The sequence below is a fragment of the Aythya fuligula genome, chromosome 17 (assembly GCF_009819795.1).
Source record: "Aythya fuligula isolate bAytFul2 chromosome 17, bAytFul2.pri, whole genome shotgun sequence".
Taxonomy (NCBI): Eukaryota; Metazoa; Chordata; class Aves; order Anseriformes; family Anatidae; genus Aythya; species Aythya fuligula.
In genome coordinates, this window is record NC_045575.1 from 14,125,913 (window position 1) to 14,152,867 (window position 26,955).

General features: G+C 39.9%; 1 protein-coding gene across 3 annotated transcripts in view; it reads left to right on the plus strand.

Moving 5' to 3' along the window:
- Window positions 1-26,955, plus strand: part of TMEM132D (transmembrane protein 132D) — a 255,996-nt gene that overhangs the window by 137,291 nt on the left and 91,750 nt on the right. For all 3 annotated transcript variants that reach the window (XM_032199359.1, XM_032199360.1, XM_032199362.1), the window contains one exon: window positions 21,293-21,476. In XM_032199359.1, coding sequence (XP_032055250.1) covers window positions 21,293-21,476 — 184 coding nt within the window. The remainder of the gene's footprint in view (window positions 1-21,292; window positions 21,477-26,955) is intronic.

A 26,955-nucleotide genomic window follows, 5' to 3' on the forward strand; every position in this document is an offset into this window, starting at 1 on the left:
CTAAGTGGTAGTTTCATGCTTTTCGAACACTTTTGCTCACCTCTTGCTGTACTAGGCTCAAATTGAAGCAAATTGCTCTTTAAAATTGAAAGTGTCAAAGGTTGTAAAATTGCCCTGTGAAGCTCCTAATGCTCACCAAGCCAGTCAGCTCATGTACTGTCTTTTGACCTTCCTTGTATGTGTTTCTGATGCTGAATCTAACACCAGTTGAACTCCATTGGAGCTTGTACTTTCTCTGCCTAACATCTGCAACCAAAAATATGCATTTTCTTCTGCATGGTGGACTGTGTCTTTTCTTCCTTGTCCTTCTTTTAATATTCCACTGTGACAGAATATCAAAACAACTTTTATTTCATTGGTGTAGATTATGTCCATTTAAGCTGAAGTCTTCCCTAAATACAACTTGGCGTACCTTTATCTGGTTTGTATTTTTCTTTGAGCTGTGTGTGCTTTTTACTGCAGAAGCTAGCAGAAGACAGTTGCTTAAGCCACAAAGCCATTTTCTTGTTTGTTTTCACTAACTTTTCCTTCTCTACACACTTATAACTTGTTGAAGTTCCCAAGCAGCATTCTTAGTACCTTCAGCAGAGGGTGTAAAGGAAGTTGACCTCCCATCTGCCTGTCCTGTGCAATGCAAAGCATTCCCTCTACAAATAAGAAATTAATCCTCCCAAGTAGCAGTGCCACCTCAGCAGGTCAGTCTCATTCCTAACATACTGTCCACTCGTTGCTGTCTGTGGTATTAGCAGAATCAAGATTGGTGGATATTAGAGATTTGCCACCTCTTATTTGGAGAAAAAATATTTTCTCGTTTTATGAGCTGTTAGTAGATAGAACCTGAGATTTTCACCTAATCCCACGCCTCAGGTTGTTCTAACTGATTTGTATTTGTGGGCTGCTTAGGTCCCGTAGCAGCCAAATTTCTCAGTAGCCCTCAGAAGCAGAGGCCACAAAGGGACTGTGGTCAGGGACTTCAGTTCTGCTTCTGGAATTGACAAACTCTTCAGATGTGAAAATTTCTTGCAGCACTGGTGCTGTGACAATTTGGAAACAAGTGAGCCCTGCAGCATTTGGTAGGGTTCACCAGGCTTAGCACAAACCTGACAGAATTCAGGAGCTCAATGGAGGTTTCCAATTATCTGTTCTTCCACTTGGACTAAAACTTGCTGCTTCATCTTAGAAAAGCTTTGGGTCAGAATATGAAGAACTGGGGTAGAACCAAAGGACACCGCACCTGCTTTTCTTCAGGGTGATGGTGAGTTCAAATTTCTGTTTTCATCTTCAGTGCCACTGCAGGGTGGTCTGATGGGTATGACAGTGGTCCAGGGAGTCAAGACTATTATAATGGAAACTGCATCTGTTACGATTATTATTACTACTATCAAAACATGTTTTCTAAAAAAATGGTTAAACTGACATGTCAAGATGCCAACGTATGGGGAGAATCTCAATTGCTGCACTAGGGCAAACCTGTTTTTATTTTTTTCCCCTTTTTCTCTAACCCATTCAGTATTTGAAATAACTGCCTCTGCAAAATTCAGAGATAAGGCTGCAGCTGGCATGTATGGAGATTCTTTTGCTCCCACAGTGAGGTATATAATTGACAGTAATGGCTGTAAAATCTAGAGCTCAGGGGCTAGGGTTTTTTTTCAAGCCATCACTGCAAAATACACAGTTTGATCAATGGCTGAACATTTCAGACTGTTATTAATAAATGCAGAATGTTAACGATCCACTTCAAGAATAAATAATCTAATTCAGTTTATATTCCTAACTGTTGTTTAAAAAGAAAGAGAATAATGAAAACAAATTACCCTTGATTTAAATATTAATCTTATAAGGTAATTGTGCCTGAATAAATAATTCACTTACAGAGAGTAGATTGTATTTTCAAACATAGGAAACTCTACTGTGACTGAATTCAGCACCCTGCATTTATGTTTCGTAAAGAAGAGCTGAAATGCTTTGAAAGCTTTCTTCTGCTCTGTCTGTTCTGTGTGTGTCACTGTGTATTACGGCATGCCTCCATGAATGATGTATGCTAACTGAAGGAAAGAAAGGACATCAAATTGGCACAGACTCCTCACTGGGGTTGCTTCAGCCAGATCAAAATGATATATATCTTCATACAGCCAGCAGCATTCACAGCACTGGGGGCTTTGTATTGTCTAGAAATGCAAAGCACAGCTAAAAATTCTCTCTGTTGTAGTTTCAGAGGGAGCTGATACTGTAAGGCTACTAACCTAATCTAGTTATAAAATGATGTGCCACTGAACTTAGCTTCCCTAAATAGGCAACTTAGAACTCCAGTCATTTAGAAAACTGCCTCATCAGCTACTGCTTTTCTTTTTCATCACGTTTCCCTTTTCCCTGGTGAACCTTGTGGAACTCCACTGCATTGCTGAAGACTGGAATTACCACCTAAATAAACAGTCCCTAGATGTGAAGAGCTTCAAAACAAACTAATGGAGGACTTAACATCTTTATGTTAAAGTCTCACGAGGTGGCCAGTTTTCCAGTTACATAATGCATAGTTTAATATGATGGAGTGAAAAATTTGGCTAGAAAAGAACTCTGTTCTGGACCTCTGACTCTTCTTTTATGCACTACTATGAGATTTGTAGCTCATGGGGACCAGGAGTGCATGGAACAGGGAGACTGACCGTTCTTCAAGGTATTCCACCCTGACAGATGCACTGAAAACAAGCCTAATCTGTTAAAATAAAAGGGTGAGCATCTGGGTTTGTAGCATATCGGTGATCTAGATTTGCTTTTTGCAGATCCTAGTTTAGCCCTGAACTATTCCTTCTGGCCTGTTATGAAGAACAGCCAAAAGACTGAAGCCTGGTTTTCTGTGTTTGCTTCTTAGGAATGAGCACATACAGAATTCTCAGGGAGTGTATGGTATTTTCTGTCAGAGGTGTTAATCACTTTGTCTTTTTCTCATCTCCTGGTTGCCTGCTTCCGAAAACCTTAATAATCTGTAACCTCTATTCTTCTGTCTAGTTTTGCTCAAAGTGGTCAAATGTTACTGGAGGGAATGACAGATACACAGATTGATTGCATAATCCTTCCTTTCTTAAGGAACCATGCTAAAATCAAAAAAGGATTGTCACAACCGTATCTTCTACTGCAAAAAAAATATTTCTCAAATAATTTTACCCTATGTAATTCTAAATGTTTCCATTTATGGTGTCTGCCAGTTGCTTTTGAGACTATTCCACTGTCCTTTTGCTCTGAGTTTGCTCCATATTTCTTGTTGTTTCAAATTTTACTCTCCTGCCTACCTGCTCTAGCAATTTTCTCTCTTTGACACTTAAATCCTTGAAGTACTTGTGGAAAGTTAGCACTTTCTGTTCCTTCTGCCTTTTAAACCTCACCTACTGATTTTTTTTTCAGGAAATCACCAGCCTACCTTCTGCTCTTCTTGATGTCACTGCAAGTATTGCACATTAGGGCCCTCTGAAAATCTGGCACATTATTTCTTCTACTGTTTTTAGAAAAATGTTTCCATTTTGTTCAATCATTGTGGCTCTTATTTGTACCCCATCCTGCTGTGCAATGAAAGTAGAACCAGTCAAGCAGCTTGAGTAAAGCAAAAAAGGAAAACCATGCCTAAAAATCTAGATTATATTCACAGGCTGTAGTGGTAATTTTTGTAGTGCTATGTTCTAATTCCTCATGTTGCTTGGATGCTTTTATTACTCTTAGCAGCTGCCCATTGGATTTCTCCACACATTTTCCAAGAATCATGCTGTTGGAGGTCTGAAGTATGTTGTCTATCTGAATTTTCCAGCTTGCTTTCTTGCAGGAGATGTTTTAAGTTTATATTTTGCAGGTGGCTATTTGTTCCAACTAGTACACTCTTGCAGTTTTTCTATTACACTGAAAGGAGAGTACTGTGTATATTTGAAATGGTTTGATGTTAGCCTTGCAAAGACAGAGATCATAGATTCATTTAAGACATTAAAGTCTCAAAATTTGGCTATGAAACTATAGTGCAAGAGCAGTAAAAGTATAAAACAAAGAAGAGTCAATAATTTGAGGAAGCTAATATTTAGGTGGCTTCCATGAAATGAAAGTGTTTGTGAAACATGACTTTTTCACCTCTGGTCTCACAGTCATCTTCATATCAAGCTGTGCTATTCATGAAAAGAAATATGATTCACAAATTTTAATAAAGGTGGAAAATTTTGCAACACCTCTGAGTGAACATTGATCTTCACTTAGTGCTTTTCACCTTTACGTGAATGATTTATAATCTGGTTGAAAATATTAATGATTGCTAGCATTACTGAAATTAAAATAGCAATAATTAGGGTCTCCCTTCCTTGCCTCGAGTTCTCTAAAATTTATACTTCTTTTTAAATAGCTAGATATACAGCTTTCCACTGTTAGTTATAAAGATTTTTAAAGTACAGTCCTGAGATCCTTACAAGTGGAAGCAATGCAATTTTTGCTGCTGCCTAGCTCCCAGAGTTGGTGGCTGTTTCCCATAGACCCTTGTAAGGTCCAAGGTTTGTATCTTCAAACATATTGATAAAAATGGCTTTAAAGCCCAAATGACACTAATTGGAAGATTGCCACATAGTAATGAAGCTTATGTGGTGTAATATGTCCACCTTGGCATGAGATTCTCTCTCTTGTTAGGTTATATTTCATGAAGTATTTCACTAATTCATGCCATATCTGTTTTTCTCTCTCCTCCAATTTTCTAGTTACAAGTTTGATCATGTTATTGGTTTTACCAAAACAACACTTTACTTTGGAAATGGCAAACAGTTGTAGTTACATTCTGACAGTGTATTGAGATGAGGTAGTGAGGACTGTTGTTTCTCAACCTGACAAGTTATATCAGTGAGTATTTAAAGTCCTCTTAAATTTTTCTGAAGAAATGTAGTTCATTTGTTTACTGATGCATTGGGGTAGGGAAGGAGTTGTTGGGCTGGAGGTCATTTGAGGACACAAAAATGTGGAAGGAATAATTTTGAATGAGAGCTATTATCAGACATTACATGTTTCCAGAAGGTCTGCAGACCTATTTATTGTTTTGCTATGAGTGCTCGTTGTAGGAAGTGGAGCTACATTTGGCCACGCTATCCATTTGAGTGTCTGGCGTGTGCTCTGATCTGGTTGTTCTGAGGAATGGCTCCTAGAAGGCTTCAGATCCAGCCAGAGTGGCTCCTCTGGCTGCTTTAACCATCAGAATAATCAGGTTCTGGAAGAGGCTTTCAGGGGAATAGAGGGATTAAGAAGCCCTAAGTACTTTTAAAATTGAGCTTGATAAATTTATCAAGAGATTATATGATGTGGTGGTTGCAGTAGCAAGGAACTATCCATATGGACCAAGATGTCTTCCTGCCCAGACCAGCATATAAGTGCAGCTCTGTCTTCCTTTCTGTGCTGAAAGTTTTTAAACTAGAATGAATGATTATAGCTTTCATATTCATATGCTGGTCTGCATTTGCTTTAGCAGCTCCTGGACCACTTGCATATAGAAGATTAGGACTGCTTGATAATCAATTGCTTATGGTCAGATAGGAAATATCATAGAATCATAGAATCATAGAATATCCTGAGTTGGAAGGGACCCTTAAGGATCATCAAGTCCAACTCTTGACACCGCACAGGTCTACCCAAAAGTTCAGACCATGTGACTAAGTGCACAGTCCAATCTCTTCTTAAATTCAGACAGGCTCGGTGCAGTGACCACTTCCCTGGGGAGCCTGTTCCAGTGTGCAACCACCCTCTCTGTGAAGAACCCCCTCCTGATGTCAAGCCTAAATTTCCCCTGCCTCAGCTTAACCCCGTTCCCGCGGGTCCTGTCACTGGTGTTAATGGAGAAAAGGTCTCCTGTCTCTTGACAACCCCTTGCGAGGAAGTTGTAGACTGTGATGAGGTCCCCCCTCAGCCTCCTCTTCTCCAGGCTGAACAGACCCAGTGACCTCAGCCGTTCTTCGTACGTCTTCCCCTCCAGGCCTTTCACCATCTTCCTAGCCCTCCTCTGGACACTTTCCAACAGTTTCATGTCCTTTTTATACTGTGGTGCCCAGAACTGCACACAGTACTCGAGGTGAGGCCGCACCAGCGCAGAGTAGAGCGGGACAATCACCTCCCTTGACCTACTAGCGATGCCGTGCTTGATGCACCCCAGGACACGATTGGCCCTCCTGGCTGCCAGGGCACACTGCTGGCTCATATTCAACTTGCTGTCTACCACGACCCCCAGATCCCTCTCTTCTAGGCTGCTCTCCAGTGTCTCATCGCCCAGTCTGTACGTGCAGCCAGGGTTTCCCGTCCCAGGTGCAGGACCCGGCACTTGCTCTTATTGAACTTCATGCGGTTGGTGATCGCCCAGCTCTCCAACCTATCCAGATCCCTCTGCAAGGCCTTTCCACCCTCATTCGAGTCCACAACTCCTCCAAGTTTGGTGTCATCAGCAAACTTGCTCAAAATACCTTCTATTCCTACATCCAGATCATTTATAAAAATATTGAAAAGTACCGGCCCTAAAATGGAGCCTTGAGGGACCCCACTGGTGACCGCCCGCCAGCCTGACGCAGCCCCATTTACCATAACCCTTTGGGCCCTGCCTGTTAGCCAATTGCTCACCCATCGTATGATGTTTTTATTTAGCTGTATGGTGGACATTTTGTCCAGTAGGATCCTATGGGAAACCATGTCAAAAGCCTTGCTGAAGTCCAAAAAAATCACATCAGCTGGTTTCCCTTGGTCCACCATACGGGTGATCTTATCATAAAAGGAACTCAGGTTAGTTAGGCAGGACCTACCCTTCACAAACCCATGCTGGCTGGGACCAATGACTGCTTTGTCCCCCAGGTGCGCCTCAATAAGTTCGAGAACCATCTTCTCCATGATTTTACCAGGCACTGACGTGAGACTGACAGGCCTGTAATTGCTAGGGTCTTCTTTCTGACCCTTCTTGAAAATCGGCACAACATTTGCCAGCTTCCAGTCTACCGGGACCTCTCCAAATTCCCAGGATCGTTGAAAAATAATTGAGAGAGGTTCCGCGATGACGTCCGCCAGCTCTTTCAGCACCCGGGGATGAATCCCATCCGGACCCATGGACTTGTAGGGATCCAGGTGGAGTAGCAAATCCCGCACATGTTCAGGGTCGGTTGGGAGTTTGTCATCCCCACCGTCCCGGTCCTCCAGCTCAGGGCACCCTGGGTCCCGAAGCCCATCATCGGCATTGAAGACAGAGGCAAAGAAGGCGTTAAGCGTCTCTGCTTTGCCTATGTCATTGTCTGTGAGGAGACTTTCCCTATCAAGGAGCGACCCTATGTATTCTTTAGTTCTCCTTTTTCCATTCACATATCTAAAAAAACCCTTTTTATTTTCTCTCACAGACACAGCCAGCTTCAACTCTAGCTGTGCTTTGGCCACTCGAACTTTCTCCCTACAAACACGAACAGCATCCCTGTATTCTTTCCATGACACCTGGCCCTCCTTCCAGTAGCGAAACACTCTCTGTTTCCGCCTAATCTCCATTAGAATGTTCCTGGTCAGCCACGCCGGCCTCCTGCCCTGCCTGCCTGACTTGCAATATTTAGGAATTGCCTGATCTTGTGCTTCTAGGAGGAATCACTTAAAGAATGACCAGCACTGGTGGACACTGAGGCCTTCAAGAGCAGTTTCCCAGGGGACCTTGCTGACTAGTTCCCTAGGAACTAGTCAGCAAGGAGCAGGAACTAGTTCCCAAGCAGTTCCTGCTGCAAGGAACAGGACTAGTTCCCAAGGAACTAGTCACTAGGAGCAGCCTGAAGTCCGCTTTCCCCATATCTAGGGATGAGGTTTTGGTGGCACTTTTCCTTCTGTCACCGTAAATTTTGAACTCAACCACTTCATGGTCGCTATGACCGAGGCAGCCACCAATCACCACATCTCCCACCAGACCCTCTCTGTTTTCTAGCAACAGGTCTAGGAGGGCACATTTCCTAGTTGGCTCCGTTAGCACCTGCACCAAGAAGTTATCATCTAGGTGCTTCATGAACCTCCTGGACTTGCTCGTGTCAGCCGTGTGGCACTCCCAGTTAACGTCTGGCAAGTTGAAGTCCCCCATAAGGACAAGGGGAGTTAATCTCGAGGCCTCTCTTAGTTCTGTAAAGAATAATTTATCGGCGCTATCGTCCTGGCCAGGCGGTCTGTAATAGACTCCCACAACGACATCCCCTTTATTCGTTCGTCCCTTGATCCTTACCCAGAGGCTCTCAACTTTGCCATCGCCGACCTGAAGTTCCACACAGTCCAGCCCCTGCTTCACATACATCACCACCCCACCACCTCGCCTACCCTGCCTGTCCCTCCTGAAGAGCCTGTAACCATCTATCGCAACACCCCAGTCACAGGACTCATCCCACCAGGTTTCGCTTATGCCGATGATGTCGTAGTTGCGGGACTGGGCCAGGACTTCTAGCTCATCCATTTTATTCCTCATACTGCGTGCATTCGTGTAGAAGCACTTCAGGTGCGTCTCCTTACACTCATCACCTTGTGGATCTGACCGAAGGACCTCACTGGCACACAGCCCCTCTGATTCTAGCGTACCATTCCTTAGGTCTTCACCGGCGTGCCTGGTTTTAGCCCCTTCCCCCTTCGACTCTAGTTTAAAGGGCTGATAGACCCTATCTATCAGCCCTGCCAACTCCTGACCAAAGATCCTTACCCCTCTCCAAGAGAGGCGCATCCCATCCAGTGCCATCAGGCCCGGTGTAGCATAGACCTTCCCATGATCAAAGAACCCAAAATTCTGCCGGTCACACCAGTCTCGAAGCCACAAGTTTATGTGAACAGCACGCCTTTCAGCTTCGATCCCCCCTATCGGAAGGACAGAGGCAAACACAGCCTGCGCCCCTGATCCTCTAAGTAGTCGCCCCAAATCCCTAAAGTCTCTTTTGATCGCCTTCGGACTTCTCGTTGCTACTTCATCGCTACCAGCCTGAAAGACCAGTAGCGGGTAGTAGTCAGTGGGCCGTACCAGGCGCTTGACTTTCTTGGCAAAGTCTCTCACCCGAGCCCCAGGGAGGCAACAGACTTCTCTGCGGGTTGGGTCCGGTCGGCATATCGGTCCCTCTGTCCTTTTCAGAAGGGAGCCCCCCATAACAATAGCCCTTCTTTCTTTTTTGAAGGATGATGTGGCAATGCGATGTGTAGGTCGCCTTGTCTTAGGCGCCCCTTCCAACTGGGATGGGTTTTTATCTACTTTGTCATTTAGATTGTCTTGTTCTAGTCCTTCATATCGATTATTTAAGGGTAGATGAGAAGGTGAGGTGGGCAGAGAGAGGGCTCGCCTACCACCCCGAATAGGCACCTGCCTCCATTCCCCCCCCTTGATCTAGGTCTCCTCCCGCTGCCTGGCAGGAGGAGGGAACCTCCGTCTTCTGCATAACAGGAGACGCCTGTGCTGTGGCAGTCTCGTGAGCCTGCCTCAGAGAGGGTAGAGCGCACCTCCACCAGTCAATTTCCCTCTCTGATTCCCTGATGCACCTGAGCCTGTTCACCTCCTCCTGGAGCTCCGCTACCTGGCTGAGCAGTTCTTCAACCTGGGCACACCTCCCACAGGCATACCCACCACTGCTGTCAGAGACCAACAGAAGGCTGGGGCACACTCTGCAGCCCAGGACCTGGACGGCTGGGTGTTTCCCCGAGCCCTCCGTCTGAGTAGCCACACTGGTGACCATGGCTGGAGATGCCGCACGAGATGCAGAGGCCACGGTTTTCTGCCTGGTTGATACCATGGTCAGGTTCTACGCAAGCAGGTTACAAGCACCGAAGGGAGAGGCAGCTGCAACAGAGCGACGATGGGCCCCCCGCTTGCCCTGCCCGCGCGAACTGCCACGCAAACTGCCGCGCATATATCTGGATACACATTCACAAACTATCCTGGAAGTAGTTTGCTGATCTCAAGGTACCTTCTAGTGGATAATTCTCTTGCCCTTGCTATTTTCTTCATAACCTGCCCTTACTATTTTCTTCATTGCAATTCCTCAGAGACCATCCAAGCAGTACCAGGCCAATCTCCCCTTATACCTCACCAATCCCTCTGAGCTCAGGTGCAGCTCAACCTCAGGCTAAGAAGGGGTAAAAAGTCAGGTGTGTCAGCAGTGGATGCAATGAGACCCAAAATGATGACATTGCTTGATTTAATGGCATAGTTCATGCTAATGAGAATGAGTTCTGTGACCTTCTGAACTACCACAATTTTTAATGTCACAAGTACATCAAAAGCTATGATTTGTTTTGACAGGGCCTAGAACTCAACTGCAAACCCCTGTCATCATCCTGTCTGTATGATTTCATCATGACTATCAGATTATCTCAAGGTTTACAGAGGGTAAACATCTGCTCAAATACAAAAACAATACCATAGCTGGAGCAGGGAAGTGGTTCTGTGTCTTGATCATTGCAAAGTAATTTCGTGAGTGTACCTCTCGGTACAGGTTGAAATATATTGATGTTTATTGATAATATTAGCCAAGGTTGAAATATATTGATAAAGGAAAACAAATGTACATATTGCTGTAGTATGTGCAGAAATATCTCTTTCATACTGCCTACTTTAACTTATATAATATACAAAACAAAGATGAATATTCACATATGCACGTATAATCATCGTCTGATGATAAAAATCTGTAAAGAACAAGTTTTGTCATTGAAACCTTAAAAGTTTTATAACAGGTAGGAACCTGTCTTTCTGCATCTTCATATCATTCCCCAAATAGTTATATATTTTACTAGACTTTTAATATTTAAGTTCTCAATCAGGTCTTTAGTCCATTTCCTCTACTGTATGGCTCTTTTCACGAGGGTCTCATTTTCCCTTGAAGTGCAGCACATGCTAATGGCATTGATGAAATAGATGCTGCATTTTAAACAGTTTGGTTCTGCTGAAGTTTGTGAGTGCTGTGCAGCTAGCAAATGGGACTGTGAAAGTGAATGGATGAAAAACAGAAGTAGCAGGTTCCCATTTAATGCTGGTGATTGGATGCTGTTTTGCTGTAGGGCAGACAGCCTTGGAAATAGCCTGGCAGAGCATGGTGTTATTTAATTTTCAGGTTTTAGTAAATGTAGTCTCTTGATAACACCTTTCTTTGCATACACTCAGATCCATTATTTTCCATAAAGAATTTGTTCATGAAAGTGATTTTTCTTATCATTGCATATTAATAGTGTCTTTCAATTAAAGATGAACTGAATAGTTTGTGAAATTACTTCTGGTGGAAGAGAAGAGAAGCCTAACAAGCAACAAGATGACTTCTAGTTACTTGGTAATAGCCAAGTTTCAAATCTTTAAGAGCTGATGGAAGAGGATAAGACTCTATTCTTAATATACTCTGTGTGTATAAGGACACAGGCAGGCATAAGACCTAAGGGTACCTTCTAGTGGTACATGGGTGTTAATATGAGTGCAGATGTAAGTGCTCAGGCTATCTTGGTATTTCCATAGGATCACAGAAAGGATTCTGAATAATATGCTCCTTTGGAAAGCCACATGTGAGGATTTAAAACATTCTAACTTAATCTAAATTTGAAATTGGCCCTGCTCTGATGAAGGCATTAGACCAGATGGTTTTCAGAGGTCCTTTCCAAGCAAGTTTATTCTATGTTACTTTATTTGGAATACAATTTATAAGGTATGTCAGCTCAGAGCTTTTTCAAAAAGGGAAAGGGAGGGTGGAGCAATTTTAGATATTCTTTCTTCAGTTTATGTTTTCATGTTATTGCTTAAAAATAAGAAGGAAAGATTTCCGAAGCTCTTTTTTGATATTAAGGAAGCTGGAAAGGGTTTCTTTCTCTTTTGATTCTTGACTTGAACATTTGGGTAAAGAAAACAGTTTCTTTTTTTATTTGAAAAGAACTTTGCACTTTTGCAAGATGTTTGCATTCAGCAGAAATACTTGCTGAACAATTCACAGCAGAGGAAGTTCCTATAGCGAGGATCCTAATCTCATTTATTGAATATATTCTGGCATATCCGAAAAAAGGATCTAATTTTAAAATATATATCCAGGCCTTGAGTCTTGTGAAATGTAGTGCTGCATTCATATATAATTACATTTGTTGAACAAGTATGGACACTAATAAGAAAGGCATAAAAAGGATGTGTTATAGATCTCACCTTGGAGATATTAATGGCCTACATGCTAAAAAGAGTCATAGAGTCATTAAGGTTGGAAAAGACCTCCAAGATCATCTGGTCCAACCATCCCCCTACCACCAACATCACCCACTAAACCATGTCCCTAAGCACCACATCCAACCTCTCCTTGAACACCCCCAGGGACGGTGACTCCATCACTTCCTTGGGCAACCCATCCCAATGGCTGACTGCTCTTTCTGGGAAGTTGTTTCTCCTAATTTCCAACCTGGTAATCAGTGATAGGATGTGCGGGAATGACACAAAGTTCACCAAGGGAGGTTCAGACTGGACATTAGGAAAAAAAATATATACCATGAGGGTGGTCAAACACTGAAACAGGCTTTCTGGAGAGGTCAATGATGCCCCCTGCCTGTCAGTGCTTGAGAGCCATTTGGACAATGACTTCATCAACACACTTTAACTTGTGGTTATCACTGAAGTGGTTAGGCAGTGGGAATCAATTATCTTTGTAGATAACACTTCCAACTGAAGTGTTCTATTCTATGCTATAAATAAGGGCTTTTAGGCAGGTAAATATTTGTTGGACGAATTAGTTAAATTTTGCGGCAGGGTGGTGTACTGAGCACAGTGCTTTATGCTGTGGTTTAGTATGCTGGGTTTACTCAATAGCAAATATTTGCTGCACTCTCCCTGTAATTTCTGACTAAGAAAATACAGAGCCTCATTCCCTGCTGGCTGATCGGTGTCATGTTGATGCGGCAACTCCCTTTCAGTAAAGCTTTCTTTCATTTTCAGAAGATAGTGATATTGAAGTGGTGGTGACATTGTTATATGCCTGTGAAATTGTAATGTGAATGAAATATGTATGGTTTTTTTATTTATTTTTTAATTATTTTATTTTTTTAGGAAGGCTTATTGACCTAAGTGCATAGGCCTGGGGGTCATAACTAGGAGTCAGGTTCCTGTAGCTCTTTAAGTCCTAGGCAAGCCAAGGATCTGGAATTAACATGTCACTCCCATGTGCACTAAGGTGCTATTTCATTGAAATGAAACCAGGCCTTTATACCTGGTTTTCCTATGCCTAAAATTGCCATTATCTTTCTCCTATTTGTAGTTTTTGTCAGTTCAGAAAATAATCATCACTTTCTGCAGCTGTCTTGTAGAGCATAGTCTGATCCTTAGATGGACCCTATAGAAACTTGCCCAATTAATCACAGTCACTTTTGGCTGTACATGTATGTCTGGTTCACTACAGCATGCTGTTTTATCACACTTAAATGTGAGTTGTGCTACAATAATCATTATTTTTATGCTGAGGACAGTAAAAAACATCTGGTAGAGAAACCTAGATTGACAATACATTTGTAGTGTTTTATTAGACTTTACTTACTGTCAGTAAAACTGTTTTCTTAGCCCTGCAATTCAATCCCACCTGCATAGTAACTGTGTTTTTTTTTCTGCCGTTGTCTCATGACAGAGCTACATCAAAAGTTCTTGATGTTTACTGACTACTGTGTTAAATAATTTACTGAATGATTATTAGACTGGATGTGATAAAGCCAATGTTGATTTATCATTCCCTTAGCATAATACGGTAGGTGATCTCTGGATCTACATGTATTATGTCAAGAGATGGTTCTGAACTGAAATGCTGTGTTGGTGGGAAACTACATTTTAAATTTATATATTAAAACATTTGCTAAGTTTTACCCACTTTTGAATGATTTGAGTTATTTGGGAAAAATGCTATCAACAGCTGGAAAATTGTATAGTGAATAATTTATTTGAAAATAGAAAAAAAAAATCAAATAAATAATTAAGCAAATATTTCTCGACCGGCACTGCTGATGGCATGCTCCAGAGATAAATCAATTTTTTTAAAGAACTTTATTACATGATTAGCAGACTCATTTTTTGGTAATTTTTCTTGCTAGTTGTTTCACTTCATACACCTATTCCTGAAGAAAAATGACTTTTCATCCTACCCATCACTGAATTTTTAATAGTAAGATGACAATGAATAAAATTAAACTTTAATGTACTGCTGTATGTATCACCTTATCTTGATATATCAATGATGAGTAATGATCTTCTCTGTAAAACAGTGGGCTTGATTCTACAGATATTGGATTTTTAGTGTTCCCTCTCACCTTGGGAAGGTCTGAGCCCTTTGCCTTACTTTCCTGTCTAAAATAAGATTTTTTCGTCCTTTCTGCAATTTGTTTAGACAGATATCAGGGACTGATGTGTTCAGTATGTTTACTAGTTTACCGCTAACATATGGTGCAGGTGTTGCACCATATTGTTTGGTTTGGTTTTTATTTATTCTGTGTGTTTATTTTACCATATTGTTTGGTTTAGTTTTTATTTATTCTGTTTGTTTATTTTGTAAACTCAAGCATTTTATCATCAACAGCAAAGGAGGGGTGGAAATCTTGCACAGTTTGCCAGCCAGCTTCATATCTTCTGAATGGATTTGGGGGATCAGGCATTAGATATGTGCTCATCAGCTAAGCCAGTTCCTCAGCTAGTGAAAAGCAGTATCATGTCATTAACTTGTGATATTTAACATCAAATCTTCAATATTTAATTTTTACCTTACATCTTAGTTATATGAATAAAATAGTTTACTGAAATTCTGCAATTTTATCACACATAGATGCTTGTCCAGAAAAGCCCCAAAATATTCATTGATTGCAATCTTGCTCGAAAACAAGAAGGAAAAGGCAATCAGATTCATTACAATAAAGAATGTCTCCTTGCCTGTAAGATTATTTTGTGGGCTCTTAGCTTATATTTTTTTGTACATATGAGTCTGGCAAAAAAAAAAAAAAAAAAAAAAAAAGTGTTTTCATCTGGCAAGACAGATGACAGCAAACCATAAAACGTTTCTGCAACCCAAAAGAAAAATAGTTTCCAAAGATTGTATATCAGCAGCAGAATGCTTTTCTCAGCTTTGTCCCCCTATGTTGTATTGAAGAGTTCAAATCTTGCCTGAAGCAGACACGTTTGTATGCATTGTTTTAGGGCAGGCTTGCAAAGGAAAACTAAAGATAGCATATTTTGATGGCTGAAGTTGAAAACAAAACAGACAAACACACACAAAAAAAAGATTAAACATGGTTGTGAAGCTTAAAACCATCATTCATCACTGGGTGAACTGGAAGAAGTTAGCAGCATTTCCAAAGCAGTCTTATTCTGTGGTGATGAGCATTAAAGAAAAGCCCAAATGAATTAACCTATACTAACACGTGGTTCTCCCTTTTCATTCTGTGCTTTTTGTCAGTGTTGGTGTTATGGTCTCCTTGCCCGTGATCCCACATTTTGGATTTACACATCCTAAACATGTAATTTCTAAGATGCTATCAAACATGCCACACAGAAGTAGTTTATTGCATTGCAAGTACCTGTTTATGCAGAAGCAATGTGATCTCTATCTCTCTAGCAAATGAGGAGAGAAATGCAAATGTGCCCCCCTGCCACAACAGTTTGAGTTCTAACGTAAAGGTTTCTTAAATAAATAACCATACCCTCTCCTGGAACCAGAGCTGTGGGTATTTGTGAAGAATTCAGCAAAGACTAGACAGGTAATCTTTTCCTGGTGAAAATAAACTGAAAGGTTATCAGGATCCTTTCCTGACTAGTTTAAATATTCGTGAAAAGATTGACTCAATTAAGATGAAAAATTTAACCTAAGTTTTCTTTTTTGTCTGTGCCAGCACCATCTTTCAAATTAATCTGGATTTTCTGGGTCTTCATTCTTACAAAGTACTTACACACTGCAAGCCTCCTTGCTTATTTTTCCATCTTTCTCCTTTTATCTACATTTCAGTGTTCATTTTCTACTTTTCTCTCTCACGCATCCATCTGCAACAGGTCATTTTTCTTTTTTCCACTCTTTTTTTCCCCTCTTCCTCTTCCTCTTCCTCTTCCTCTTCCTTTTTCTTCGATTCTTCTAGTGTATTCGTCCTTTTTTCGCCACCCAAAATCTATTTAGGGGGAAGACATTATGTTACTTAGTTGCATGTTCTCATAGAACTGCAAAACAGATGAAGTTCACAGGCTTCTGGCACTGTGAGGAATATGCTGCCATACAGGAGCATAAATGCAATTCCTGTGAATTTTGGAGCTGGGGAGAGATTGTTAAGCAGAACACGGAGACAAATGCACTGAAGGAAAGGTTTCTTCTGTAGTGGTCCTCTGAATTCCATTTGACCTCCCTATATTTGGTTAGGAAACAAGCATCTTTTGATGATAATACAGGAGAAATGGTTTGTTGTTATGAAAGGGATGGGCAGAAAAGTGTGAAACTGCTCATAGTGAAATTGTTTAAATTCTGAAGAATGTACCATAGGAAAAGTTTTTCAAAATAAAATAAAATTATATACATGTACATATATACATATATATATAAGAAATGAATTGGTTTGAAAAAAATAGAGTTTTGTTACTTTATTATGCTTTATTCTACATTTCATATCTTTTAAATTATTTCCTACCACATGAGAATGAAGTTGTATTTAACACATATTGCCACTGCTGACTCCATGCAGTGGCAAGGCAGATGACAGCAAACCATAAAACCTTTCTGCAACCCAACTGATAGAGCTGGAAATAGCTAGCATGGTGTGTTATCTGATATGACAACATAGCATATTATTTTCAAACAAAAGTTTGTATTTATTTTGAAATAACTTCATTTCTGAAATTTTTGAGGACAGCCACCACTTTGTGGTGTATAAATTATCTTATTCCTCTTTTTATTGGGAAGTCATTTTCAGTTTAATTTTCTCTCCTGTAAAATGGGGATAACGGTTTTCACAAACTCCCTGAGATCTCATGGGGTCAGCTGTGTGGCTGACTGCCTTCTTTCATGCTAGAAAGTTTTTCCAGTTATCTGTGGAAATATTTATTCCTTTTCTGAGTGCTGTTGTTCCACCTCAGCCCAGCCTGTGCAGTGTTTCAGGCCACAAATTCTTCCAATATCCAGCAAGAGAGGTGCTGGAGACATGGCTATGTATGCAGAGCTAGAAAAGAATAAAAATTGCATTTTCTTTCTTTGTTCTCCCCAAGGCTCTTTCATTAACATTCCTATGATATATCTTATTTAGTATATTCATGGCTTTAGGGTTCCTTTGTCTGTTATAGTGTTGTAAAGATGGTGATAAAATTTTATATGTAGTATTACAAGAAACATTAAATGCCTGGTCATTTTAGTAGGTTCAGAACAAATCTTGTTTTGTGAGCATTATATGAAGATCAATTCTGATACCACAGCTAGTGAAATCAGGAATGGGATACTTCAATCGACTGCAACTACCAACATTCAGTAGCTATTCTTGGATTTACAGGGTCTCTGCTTGAACTTGCCTTGAAGGGCACACCAGCCCTGAAGACTCAAAAGAGCGGCAGGTTTTCTCTTTAAAGAAACTTGACATAAAGGCTTAGGTGTTAGCAATTGGCCATGGGCCTTGATACCAGCCTGCCTGATTTAAAATGACTCCCGTGCCGAAAGGGCAGAAGGGAGAAAAAAAATTATGCTGGCCTTAGTCAGGGATGTGAGAAGAAACAGGTGCAGAACAGATCTGTGGAGGAGGCAATACTTCCCTAGAGAGAGGACAGCCATTCACATTCCTAATTTGTCAGAACTGCTTGATCTTTTGCTGGACAGGAACTAAAAGGCTGTTTAAGAAACACAGTACAAACATGCTTGTGCTGTCCTGGCTGACAGGAGGGAAGACCAGCCTATTCCCTTCCAATCAAGTTTATGTTATTTTTTTCCCAGGTCTTGCTTGTCTGAATTGAACTTTTAAAAGGGTCCACATGACACACAGCTCAGCATGACTCTGAGCACAAAGAGAGTCTATTGGCACCACAATGAACTCTATTACAGTTTAAATCTCAATTCTAAGCAGTAAATTTCAGAAATAGAAAACTCCAATGTGAAGGATTTGACTTTAAATTAGCACCAAGAACTGTTTCACTTTGACCACTCCTCAGCTCAACTTGGATTGCTGTTGTGAGTCCTTGGGCTTTTCCATGCAAAACCTTCTGATCGTATAACCTCCTATATGGCAACTATCGGTGTTGCTGTACTTTTGATAGCAATAATAGTATTAGCGTTAGCAGAGACAAGCAGCAATGTGTTATCATGTTGTATTCACCATGAAAAGTACACCTGCCTTGAGGAGGATTAGGCAGCACGATGTTTCAAGTGGCTGACTAACCAATAGAAATTTTTGCTGTTGGAAATGAGTGCGTGCTAGAACATGCTCGTGAAGGTTTGTGCTAGCAAATATGTAACACAGAGAAGACGATAATATTGCTAGCAAGCACAGTCTAATCCTATGGTACCAAGCAGCTTTGACTTGAAAGAACACAAATATTTTTGATGTGACTGAACTCTGGTAATTAATTCTATTTGTCCAAATTTCTCCATTTACATTTTTAAACTGATGATGAAAAACTTTCTGTGTTACTTCTCAACTGAAAGATTTCAATTGCTAAATATCGGTCAGGAAGGCATTAATGGCTGTAGGTTGGGGATCCAGACCCATGAGAATTGTACATGGAAGGATCATCATAGCCATGATGGGTACAATTCCAGTAATGTAATTAAACAGAAGTTCCTGATCTGGTGTTGACAGCCTGGGTATGCTCATAAGTTATGGAATAATTTCATAATTTTTATATACCTTTAGTTAGCAGCAATGAGATTCTTACTGATTTTTGAGATGTTTGGGGATCTTGTCAGTTAGTGTGTAGTATTACTAAGATGAAGTAATGCAAGTGATTTATATCAAATTCACATTTATAGTAGCAGTATTTTTGTTTGTTTTGTTACAAGAAATATGTCATTAATATATCTGCTTTTAGGGAGAAGTTAAAAGAAAACACTTCCACTATTTTGGGGTCACTGTAGTTGTGTCACATGGGAAGAGTAGTTCAAGAATATAAGGACCATGCTTCACTTCCCAATTCCCATCTTTTCTACTCCCTTTCAATTCTCCTTTGTTTTCCTACGTTCTAATAATTTTTTCTCCCTTTCCCCTAATCCCTAACACACCTGGGAAAAGACTAGGTTGGTTACCTTTCTCAAAGATCCTTTTGGCAGTTATAAGTTTTTCTGTTGTTCTAAGCCCTGCGGTTCCCTCCTGTGCAGCAGTGGCTCATTGCTGTGACAGCACACATTGCTGGTGACAGCACCAATTCTGCAGAGCTGACGACTAGTAGCAGCAGACACCAATGCAATAATACAGATAGGTACCCTGAACAGAATCTCAAAACCAAGGCTCAATATATGATGATTCAATTAGTTCTTTAAATGCTGTAGCTGTGACAGAACATACCATGCAAAACAGGACTGCTGTCAGGTATGCATTGCCCATTTCTGTTCATGCAATTAAGGTAACTGGGTTTCAATAGTCACAGCTACATACAGTAGCTTTCTGATCCTACCTAGGTGCTTTTATTTATTTATTTATTTTTTTAATACAATGAATATTGTATAAATGAATAACTCAATACAATGTGTTCCATTTTGGAAAGGCAGAGGCTCCCTTTAAATTTATCCAGGATCACAAGGTCTCAATACATCCATTAAAATACAAACCTTAAAGATGATCAGGTAAAATTCTTCAAGCAGTAGCTTTAGATAAAGCATTGCTTTAGATAAAGCATTGGATTTAGCCAGCATGATAACATCTCTGAGTATTTTGGGAAGAGTTCCAAACATGGGCTGTTGTCATAACTAGCCTTCGTTACAAAGTATGTCTGGTTTTAGCTCTTTTTCCACATCAGCTAAGAAAACCTGTTGGGTTTGGGGCACTTTTTTTTTTTTTTTTTTTTTTTTTTTTTTTTTTTGTGTGTGTGTGTGTGTGATCTTTAATCAGTTCCTGAAATGTTTTCTCTTTCTTCTAGATACACTCTCCAGCTCAAGTGGCTTGCGTCACTTCAGTATTGTGACATTCACTCCTTGAGTGTTATACCACTGAAAGAAACTCTGTTCTTTCCTTTCCCTCCAAACCAACACTGACAATTTGTTTGGCCTTCAATGCTTCAGAAGTAAAAGCACTGTCATTCTCAGTGCCCTGTGGATTTCTGTATTGCTAAGAATCTCTGCATTCCTCAGCTTTACAGTGTATTGAATATTTTCATGTCTCTATAAGTACCACCGGACTACGGAGCTCACCTTGCCAACATACGCAATAGAAACTTTACTGCATTGCTTTCTGTATAATAGCTGATTTTATAACAAGCTTTGGAAGAACTGCACCTTTGAGTACCTTTCAAAATTTACCTCTTTACATTTCAGCTTTATGGTATTCAATTGTAGAAGAACTATGTAATCTTATAGGAAGAACAGCGTATAAAGACAAAGTAGCATTGATAAGGTGTCAGTAACCCCAATATTGCCAGACTATATTGGAAAATCACATCTTGTAAGTCTTTGTTCTTTTCTTTTCTTTTTTTTCTTTTTTTTTTTTTTTTTTTTTTAACTCAAGGATGGATTGTGGCAGGATTGTCTAACCATGAATAATCCAGTTTTATAACTCTCCGCTCCCACAACAAACTAAATTAGATATTATTCTTAGTTTAGAAGAGGACAAAACTGAGCTTCAGACATTCTCAAGGTAGCAACATATCCAAAAATGAAATCCAGGTTTTCTGATCCTCTGCTTCTAGCTGTCCAGGTTCTCGGATCCCATTCAAGAGCTGTTCCATGCCTCCTTTTTAAAAAAGCAAACTATTTTTAATACAGTGCTTTCTTATTTCAAGGAGTGATTCCCTTTAGATTTGCTCATTTTTTGCTTAAATGGGGAGGAAATAACAATTTGCTCATTATCAAGGGAGCCTTGGAGTCAGGTTTTTTAGTCTGTGTAGATAGCTTGTCTGTAGCCTTACCCTTAGATTTACCTTGATCTGCTTTTGTTTATCCATCTGTAAAATGGAGCAATGCCATGTCCCTGAGTCTTACTGAGTCATTTGGAAAATACCCTGAGATTTTAAGACAAGTTGAAATGATTAATTCATTATTAAATCCATCATCCCACCAAATTCTCTCTGAAAGAGTCTAAATCCAATGTTTTATTAATATAAGAGCAATTATATTACTGGCTTATCAGTCATATGAATGGAACCTTTCTTTTTCTTTATTTCTTCCAGTGCGGATGGTCCATCCTCTGAAGTCATGCAGATAGATTTTGAAATTGAAGATTTAACTGACCTACCTGGGACCCAGCTCATCACATGGCAAGTAGAATATCCTGGAGACACAACATCTGATCTAGGAGTCTCCAAGGTCTATGTAAGCCAGAAGAACCTGGTAGGAGTTCTCCCTTTGGCTATGGTAAGAAACCGTCAGACATTCTGCAAGTTCTTAATATTGCTGTACAATTCTAGTGTCTGATGGATGCAAGTGATCTGCTGAAAGGAAGGGGAACTGTTTTAGCACTTTGAGAAACAGATTTTAACTCATGAAGTTTTGCTTCATACAGTGATTCACTGCATGAGGGCAAATTACAGCTACCAATGGAAGGTGTTGTCATACTCTCTTTGATGTATACACTGACTTCTTGGAGGCAGGAGCTGAGTTCATGGCATTCCCAGTATTCAGACCTCACTCTTGTTTCATCGAGTAGTATTGTATAGTATCAGTTAATATGTCTTACTTGAATCACAGGTAGTCTTACATTTGGTCTAGGGTTTGGGGACTTCCTGAAACATTTCTTTCTGCTTTTTAATTGTGACTACATGGTTATTTGGGAGTGAGAGGAGAAGTAATGCTCATGGCATGAATTCTGAGTAATTTTGAATTGACTCAGAAACATAAATTATAGTACATAAATAACAGTCTATTCTACATAAATGCATTGAAATGGGCTGCTTTGCTTCACTGTCAGAGTGCAAACTACAGGGTTTGAAAAATACCTGATCCTTTATCCTTGATCTTACCTTAAAAAATAACAGTTAGATATTCAAATTCCAAGTCCAAGCAGCATTTTGTGAGCTTCATCTTCTCTCCACATTTCTTCTTCATCAGGGATGAAGTGCAGTTTTCTGAGGTCTGACTACCTCATTTTTGTTCTTAGACCATATGTTAGAAAATGTTGACACAATATTATTTAGCAGTGAAAGAAAAACAAAAAACAATCTCAAAATCTTAAAAAAAAAAAAGTAATCTGGATGGTTGCCTAGTGATAGCCAGTTAATTATGCCATTACTGAAGGCTGGGGGTCTTCTCTGTACTTCCAGACCCATGGAGCTAATGATGACTATTACTTTAATTTACCAACTTTAGAACTACTCACATGTTGTGATGCTTTATTTCACTAAAAACATTTCTTCTCATTTGTAATGTCTCATGCTTTCATTACTATACAGCTGTATGTCACATTTGAAACAGGTCTTTCCATCTTGAATTGTGGCTATCTAACAAATCAGTTATATACCCTAATCCCTTTGTTTTACACAACTCTTCATGGACTAGTTTCTGCTGTTGAGCAGTGGGTGGTCTCTGTTGGTTTCTCGATAAAATAAGAGGATTTCAGGTCTTCAGATTGGACCCTAACGTGCAGGCACACAAGTTCTGAAGTACTGAGGTCTACGGCTGTAGAGGTGATATGATTTACATAATCTGAATCGTGGGGATTTAGTTAGCTCCATTCCTTAATGAAAATATAATTATTATTTTTTTTCTGTTGGTTCTATTGGTTGCAGAAAACACTGGTTCTTCTCACACACATCCATGATCCATGACTGCTTTAGTATAAAGCAATAAAGTGACCAAAAAAAATTGTAAGAACAAAGATTCTCCTGGCAGTTCCTACAAGTAAGCACACTCTCTTCATTTCCATTAGAAGATGAAAAAAACCCAGCCTATTTTCCAGAAGCAAAAAATTCAAAGGTCATATAAAGTCTATAAAGTTATCAGTAGGTGACATTTTACAAGGCGACAGGTGTTGGTATAATGGGTTACAGAGAATGCAAAGATAAATGGTAGTGATCCTCTAATTACTGACAGACTTGTAATAGTTTTAACCTTCTTTGCATTAAGTGGAGTATCAGGGAAGAAACTCTGGGGTATCACAAATCTCCAAATAATTGCAGCACCTCACTTTGTACTTAGGAAATGATGATTCAGGTGCAGACCTTTCAAGATGTAGATTAGTTTGGTACTTCACATTTCTCTGTGAATTTAGCAGAGCCGGTATGTAATTTAAAATTTTAAAATAATGATAATAAAAAGGAATAAATCCTATTTCTCCATTTAGGAAGAACCACAATGAAAATAAAGTGCTATATTATTTCTCTACTTCTAGAGACTGGGGTTAATTTGGGTTAATGTTGCTGGGCTTCTTAGCAGAACATTTAATTTCATGTTTAGAAACACCAAAAAGAAATGCTGTTGAATATTTCAATTACAGATTAATTTTTCAAAAGAACCATTTTACTGCTTTTACATTACAGAGCTTTGGTTTTTGTTTGTTTTTAATTGACAAACACATACCACCTCTGCACCATCTTTCTTTTCTGTAGTCTTTTCTGACAGCTATTATGGATTTGTAAATTGCAAAGCAGAAGATTGGCCAATTTAGAGCTTCCTGCTTTCTTGTTTCAAAACTTTACAAAATGCTAGAACAGAAAGACTTAAATACCAATATCAGGAGACACTGGCAATACCTACCTTGTGCTGAAGTTATTAGGACACTTGCTACAATAACCTTACCTTTTGCCAGTGTTTATTTTTTGGCTGTGGCATATTAGCATTCCAGATTTTGAGACCCCTGCAGGATCCTACACCAGTAACAACAACACAAGATGCAGAAGAGCAGTCTAGAATATTGATGAGAAAAGCTGTAGTGTGTATTTTATGTATGTGTGGGTATCATAAATGCTGATATTTCCAACACTTTAATAACAGTTTTTCTAATTATGAAATGTAACAGAACCCATCATAGTAAGCTGTGCATGGGACCCCAGCCAGCCATTGTTAGCAGAATGGGAGTAGCATGGGAGAAGCTGTTTAATTTGAGAACATTGTGAGAGCCTGTGAGCACCTGTTTGGATATTTGCAATGCATGATCCTTTCCCTTAAGCCTGATGAAATACGGGCAAAGTTGTTTATCTAGGGCTATAAAAAGTTGTTAGCCTTTTACCGTGATTGCTTTGTGGTGCCTCATATAGCCATGTAGTGATGTCTTGCCTTGTTGACAGAAACTAAAACACCCACTAAACCACTGTGGAAGAGGCAGGTATTTTTGTGGAATAATTTTCTTCACCAGCACAACTTGTGCTATCATTTGTACGTTCCTTGCATGGCCGCTATCTCACCCTGCTTCCATTTCCCTGCCAACTCTCTCACCATAGGGTCTATGTCCCCAGGTAATGTGTGGCCAGGGAACTTGAGAAGAGCACTCTTAACAACATGCTGATCGGTATGAGAATTATAGAGTTCTGGACAAGGAATGCCAGTGGACAACTATATGGTAATTACTGATAATTTTGCACTTTGAAAAAAAATCACAAGTGAATAGTGAAGAATGGAAATACCTTCTATTTAATTGTTTATTGTCAACTAACATGCATATTAATTATCATCCTTCTTGTAAAATTCACCTGCAGTAGGATATCCACTGAGACACAAAACCTTGCACCTCGTAAGACCTCTGAAGTAAGTTTCTAAAAAGACATATGGTCCATTCATTCATTAACGGTCTTGTTCATGCTAAACTGCTGAGTTTTTTTGAGTTGAGGACTGGCAATGTAGTGTGACAGCCAGTGAGAATACATGCCTGAATATTCTAGAATATGACTTTATATTACGTTGACATCCAAGAGAATCAGCTTCCAATTCCTATTTGACTCCTTTTTCTTCCCTGTTCTACTTCACTCTTGTTTTGTTAGATGATGAATGGCATGGATTTAATCACTCAAACTGTGCATTTGCTGCTATTGATTATTGTTGGTTTTTTCAGCTCTTTCATAATTGTGATGTTCACCTTTTGTTGAACCTTAATGATTAGGTGAGGATGAGAGACACATGAGGTTCTGTAGCCATTTGTGTACATACCAGATAATCCCTACTGAGAAAGGCAGAGGGCAGATATGACATGCAGGTAAATGGATAAGTTGAAATCTATTCTGTAAATAAATATAATAAAAATGGTGAATAAAAAAATGCCTGGGCTGGTTCTTAAGTGAACCAGCTCTGGATCTGTAAATCACCCATTTTCTCTGTATATATGCTGTAAACCTATTCTGTCTGTGCTGTCACTTTATTTAATAATCTGATAAGGAATAAGGGCAAAATACCTGCTTCATAAATCTCACAGGGGGAGATGTTGGTTCCAGGGTTGTTAAATCCCTTTTTAGAGTAGTCTTTTGACTGGAAAATATAGTGTGTTAACTTTGCTTTCCCTTAGAATACAGAAAAAATATATGCAGAATGTCCTGTGTCCCTTCAGAAATTTCTTGAAAGGGTTGAAGGTTTCTGACCTTTAATTTTTGATTGCACTTTTGTTTTAAACTTATAAATCAGCAAATTAATTTTAGAATCAGCTTGACTTACACAAATATAAGTTGTCCTGAAGTCTGAAGCATTTTACTGGGTTTAAAAATACATCTGTGGACCAGTGTTTCAGGTGGTAGTAGTACATAAGCTGATGAAGAAGCCAGGGCATTTGGGAGCTCCCTTGTGTTTTCAAAGCCTATGAATCTGCATTGTTTTCTGGAGCAATACCGTCTTGAGACTCCTCAGCCCTTACAGATGAACTTATCTTAATGCCATGTATAATAGTTGGCCTTGTATCATCTGTGCAGCCAGAAAACAGCAAAGTTATGCCTTCTGGAGTAAGAATCCTTGAGTGCTGCAGAGTCATGGTAACAGTGGCTCAGCAGCCCTGGATTGCCTCATGCTGATCATGGTATTCATATTTTGGAACTGATAATTTGGCATTCTTGCTGCCCAAAGAATCTCAAGCTCACTGGCAGGCAGGCCTGTCAGTGACTAGCAGCACAGGCTTCCTTCAGTCTTTTATCAAATTCAGCTCTTTTTTGAAGCATGGTTAGCTTTACACCCATGTATCCATGGAGTGTCTGTCTTTCCTTCTTATTAAATACACTGGGACAGCCCTTAGCTATGTTTATAATCTAGTCAGCATCAACCTAAAAATTAACCATATTATTAGAGAAGTAAAATGGACAGGAAGAAAAGATGGGATCTGAAACGTGATTAATGGTGCAGCGGTGAGGTTGCAGGCTGCTTGGCAGAGGCAAGAGCTCCAAAGACAACCTTCCATCCCTCCCAGCCATATTTTAGTAGGCAAAGGTGGATGGTGAATGGTGAATTATGGACATGTATTAGCAACTGAGCTTCCATTATCTCTGGTTTTGGCCCATTATTTATCTTCCTCAAGCAGTGTAATATCAGCTTCCAAGTGAGGTGTGAGACAGAGATAGATTTAAATCAGAAGTAGAAAAAAAACTCTGAGAAGCAATTCCTGATTTATGACAGGCTTAAACATAGTGTCAGTGACCAAAGTCCAGCTCATTACTTTACAGCAAACAGGTTGTAACAAAGGCATAGTATTATTCCTACTCATCTGACCCTACCAAGGAGTCTCAGCTTGGTGAACCGTCCCCGCTCTCAGAAGAACACACACATTCAGCTCTCTTCCTGCAGAGGAAAGCTACTTCATGTAGATCAAACCGACCTGGTTTTCAGCTGCAAATGGAAGTGGTTAAATCAAACTTGGGTGGTTTGTTAGGAAGTGGGATCAGATTATCCTTCATCTCAGGTGTAAATGTCTTTATTTGTTGAACGGAAA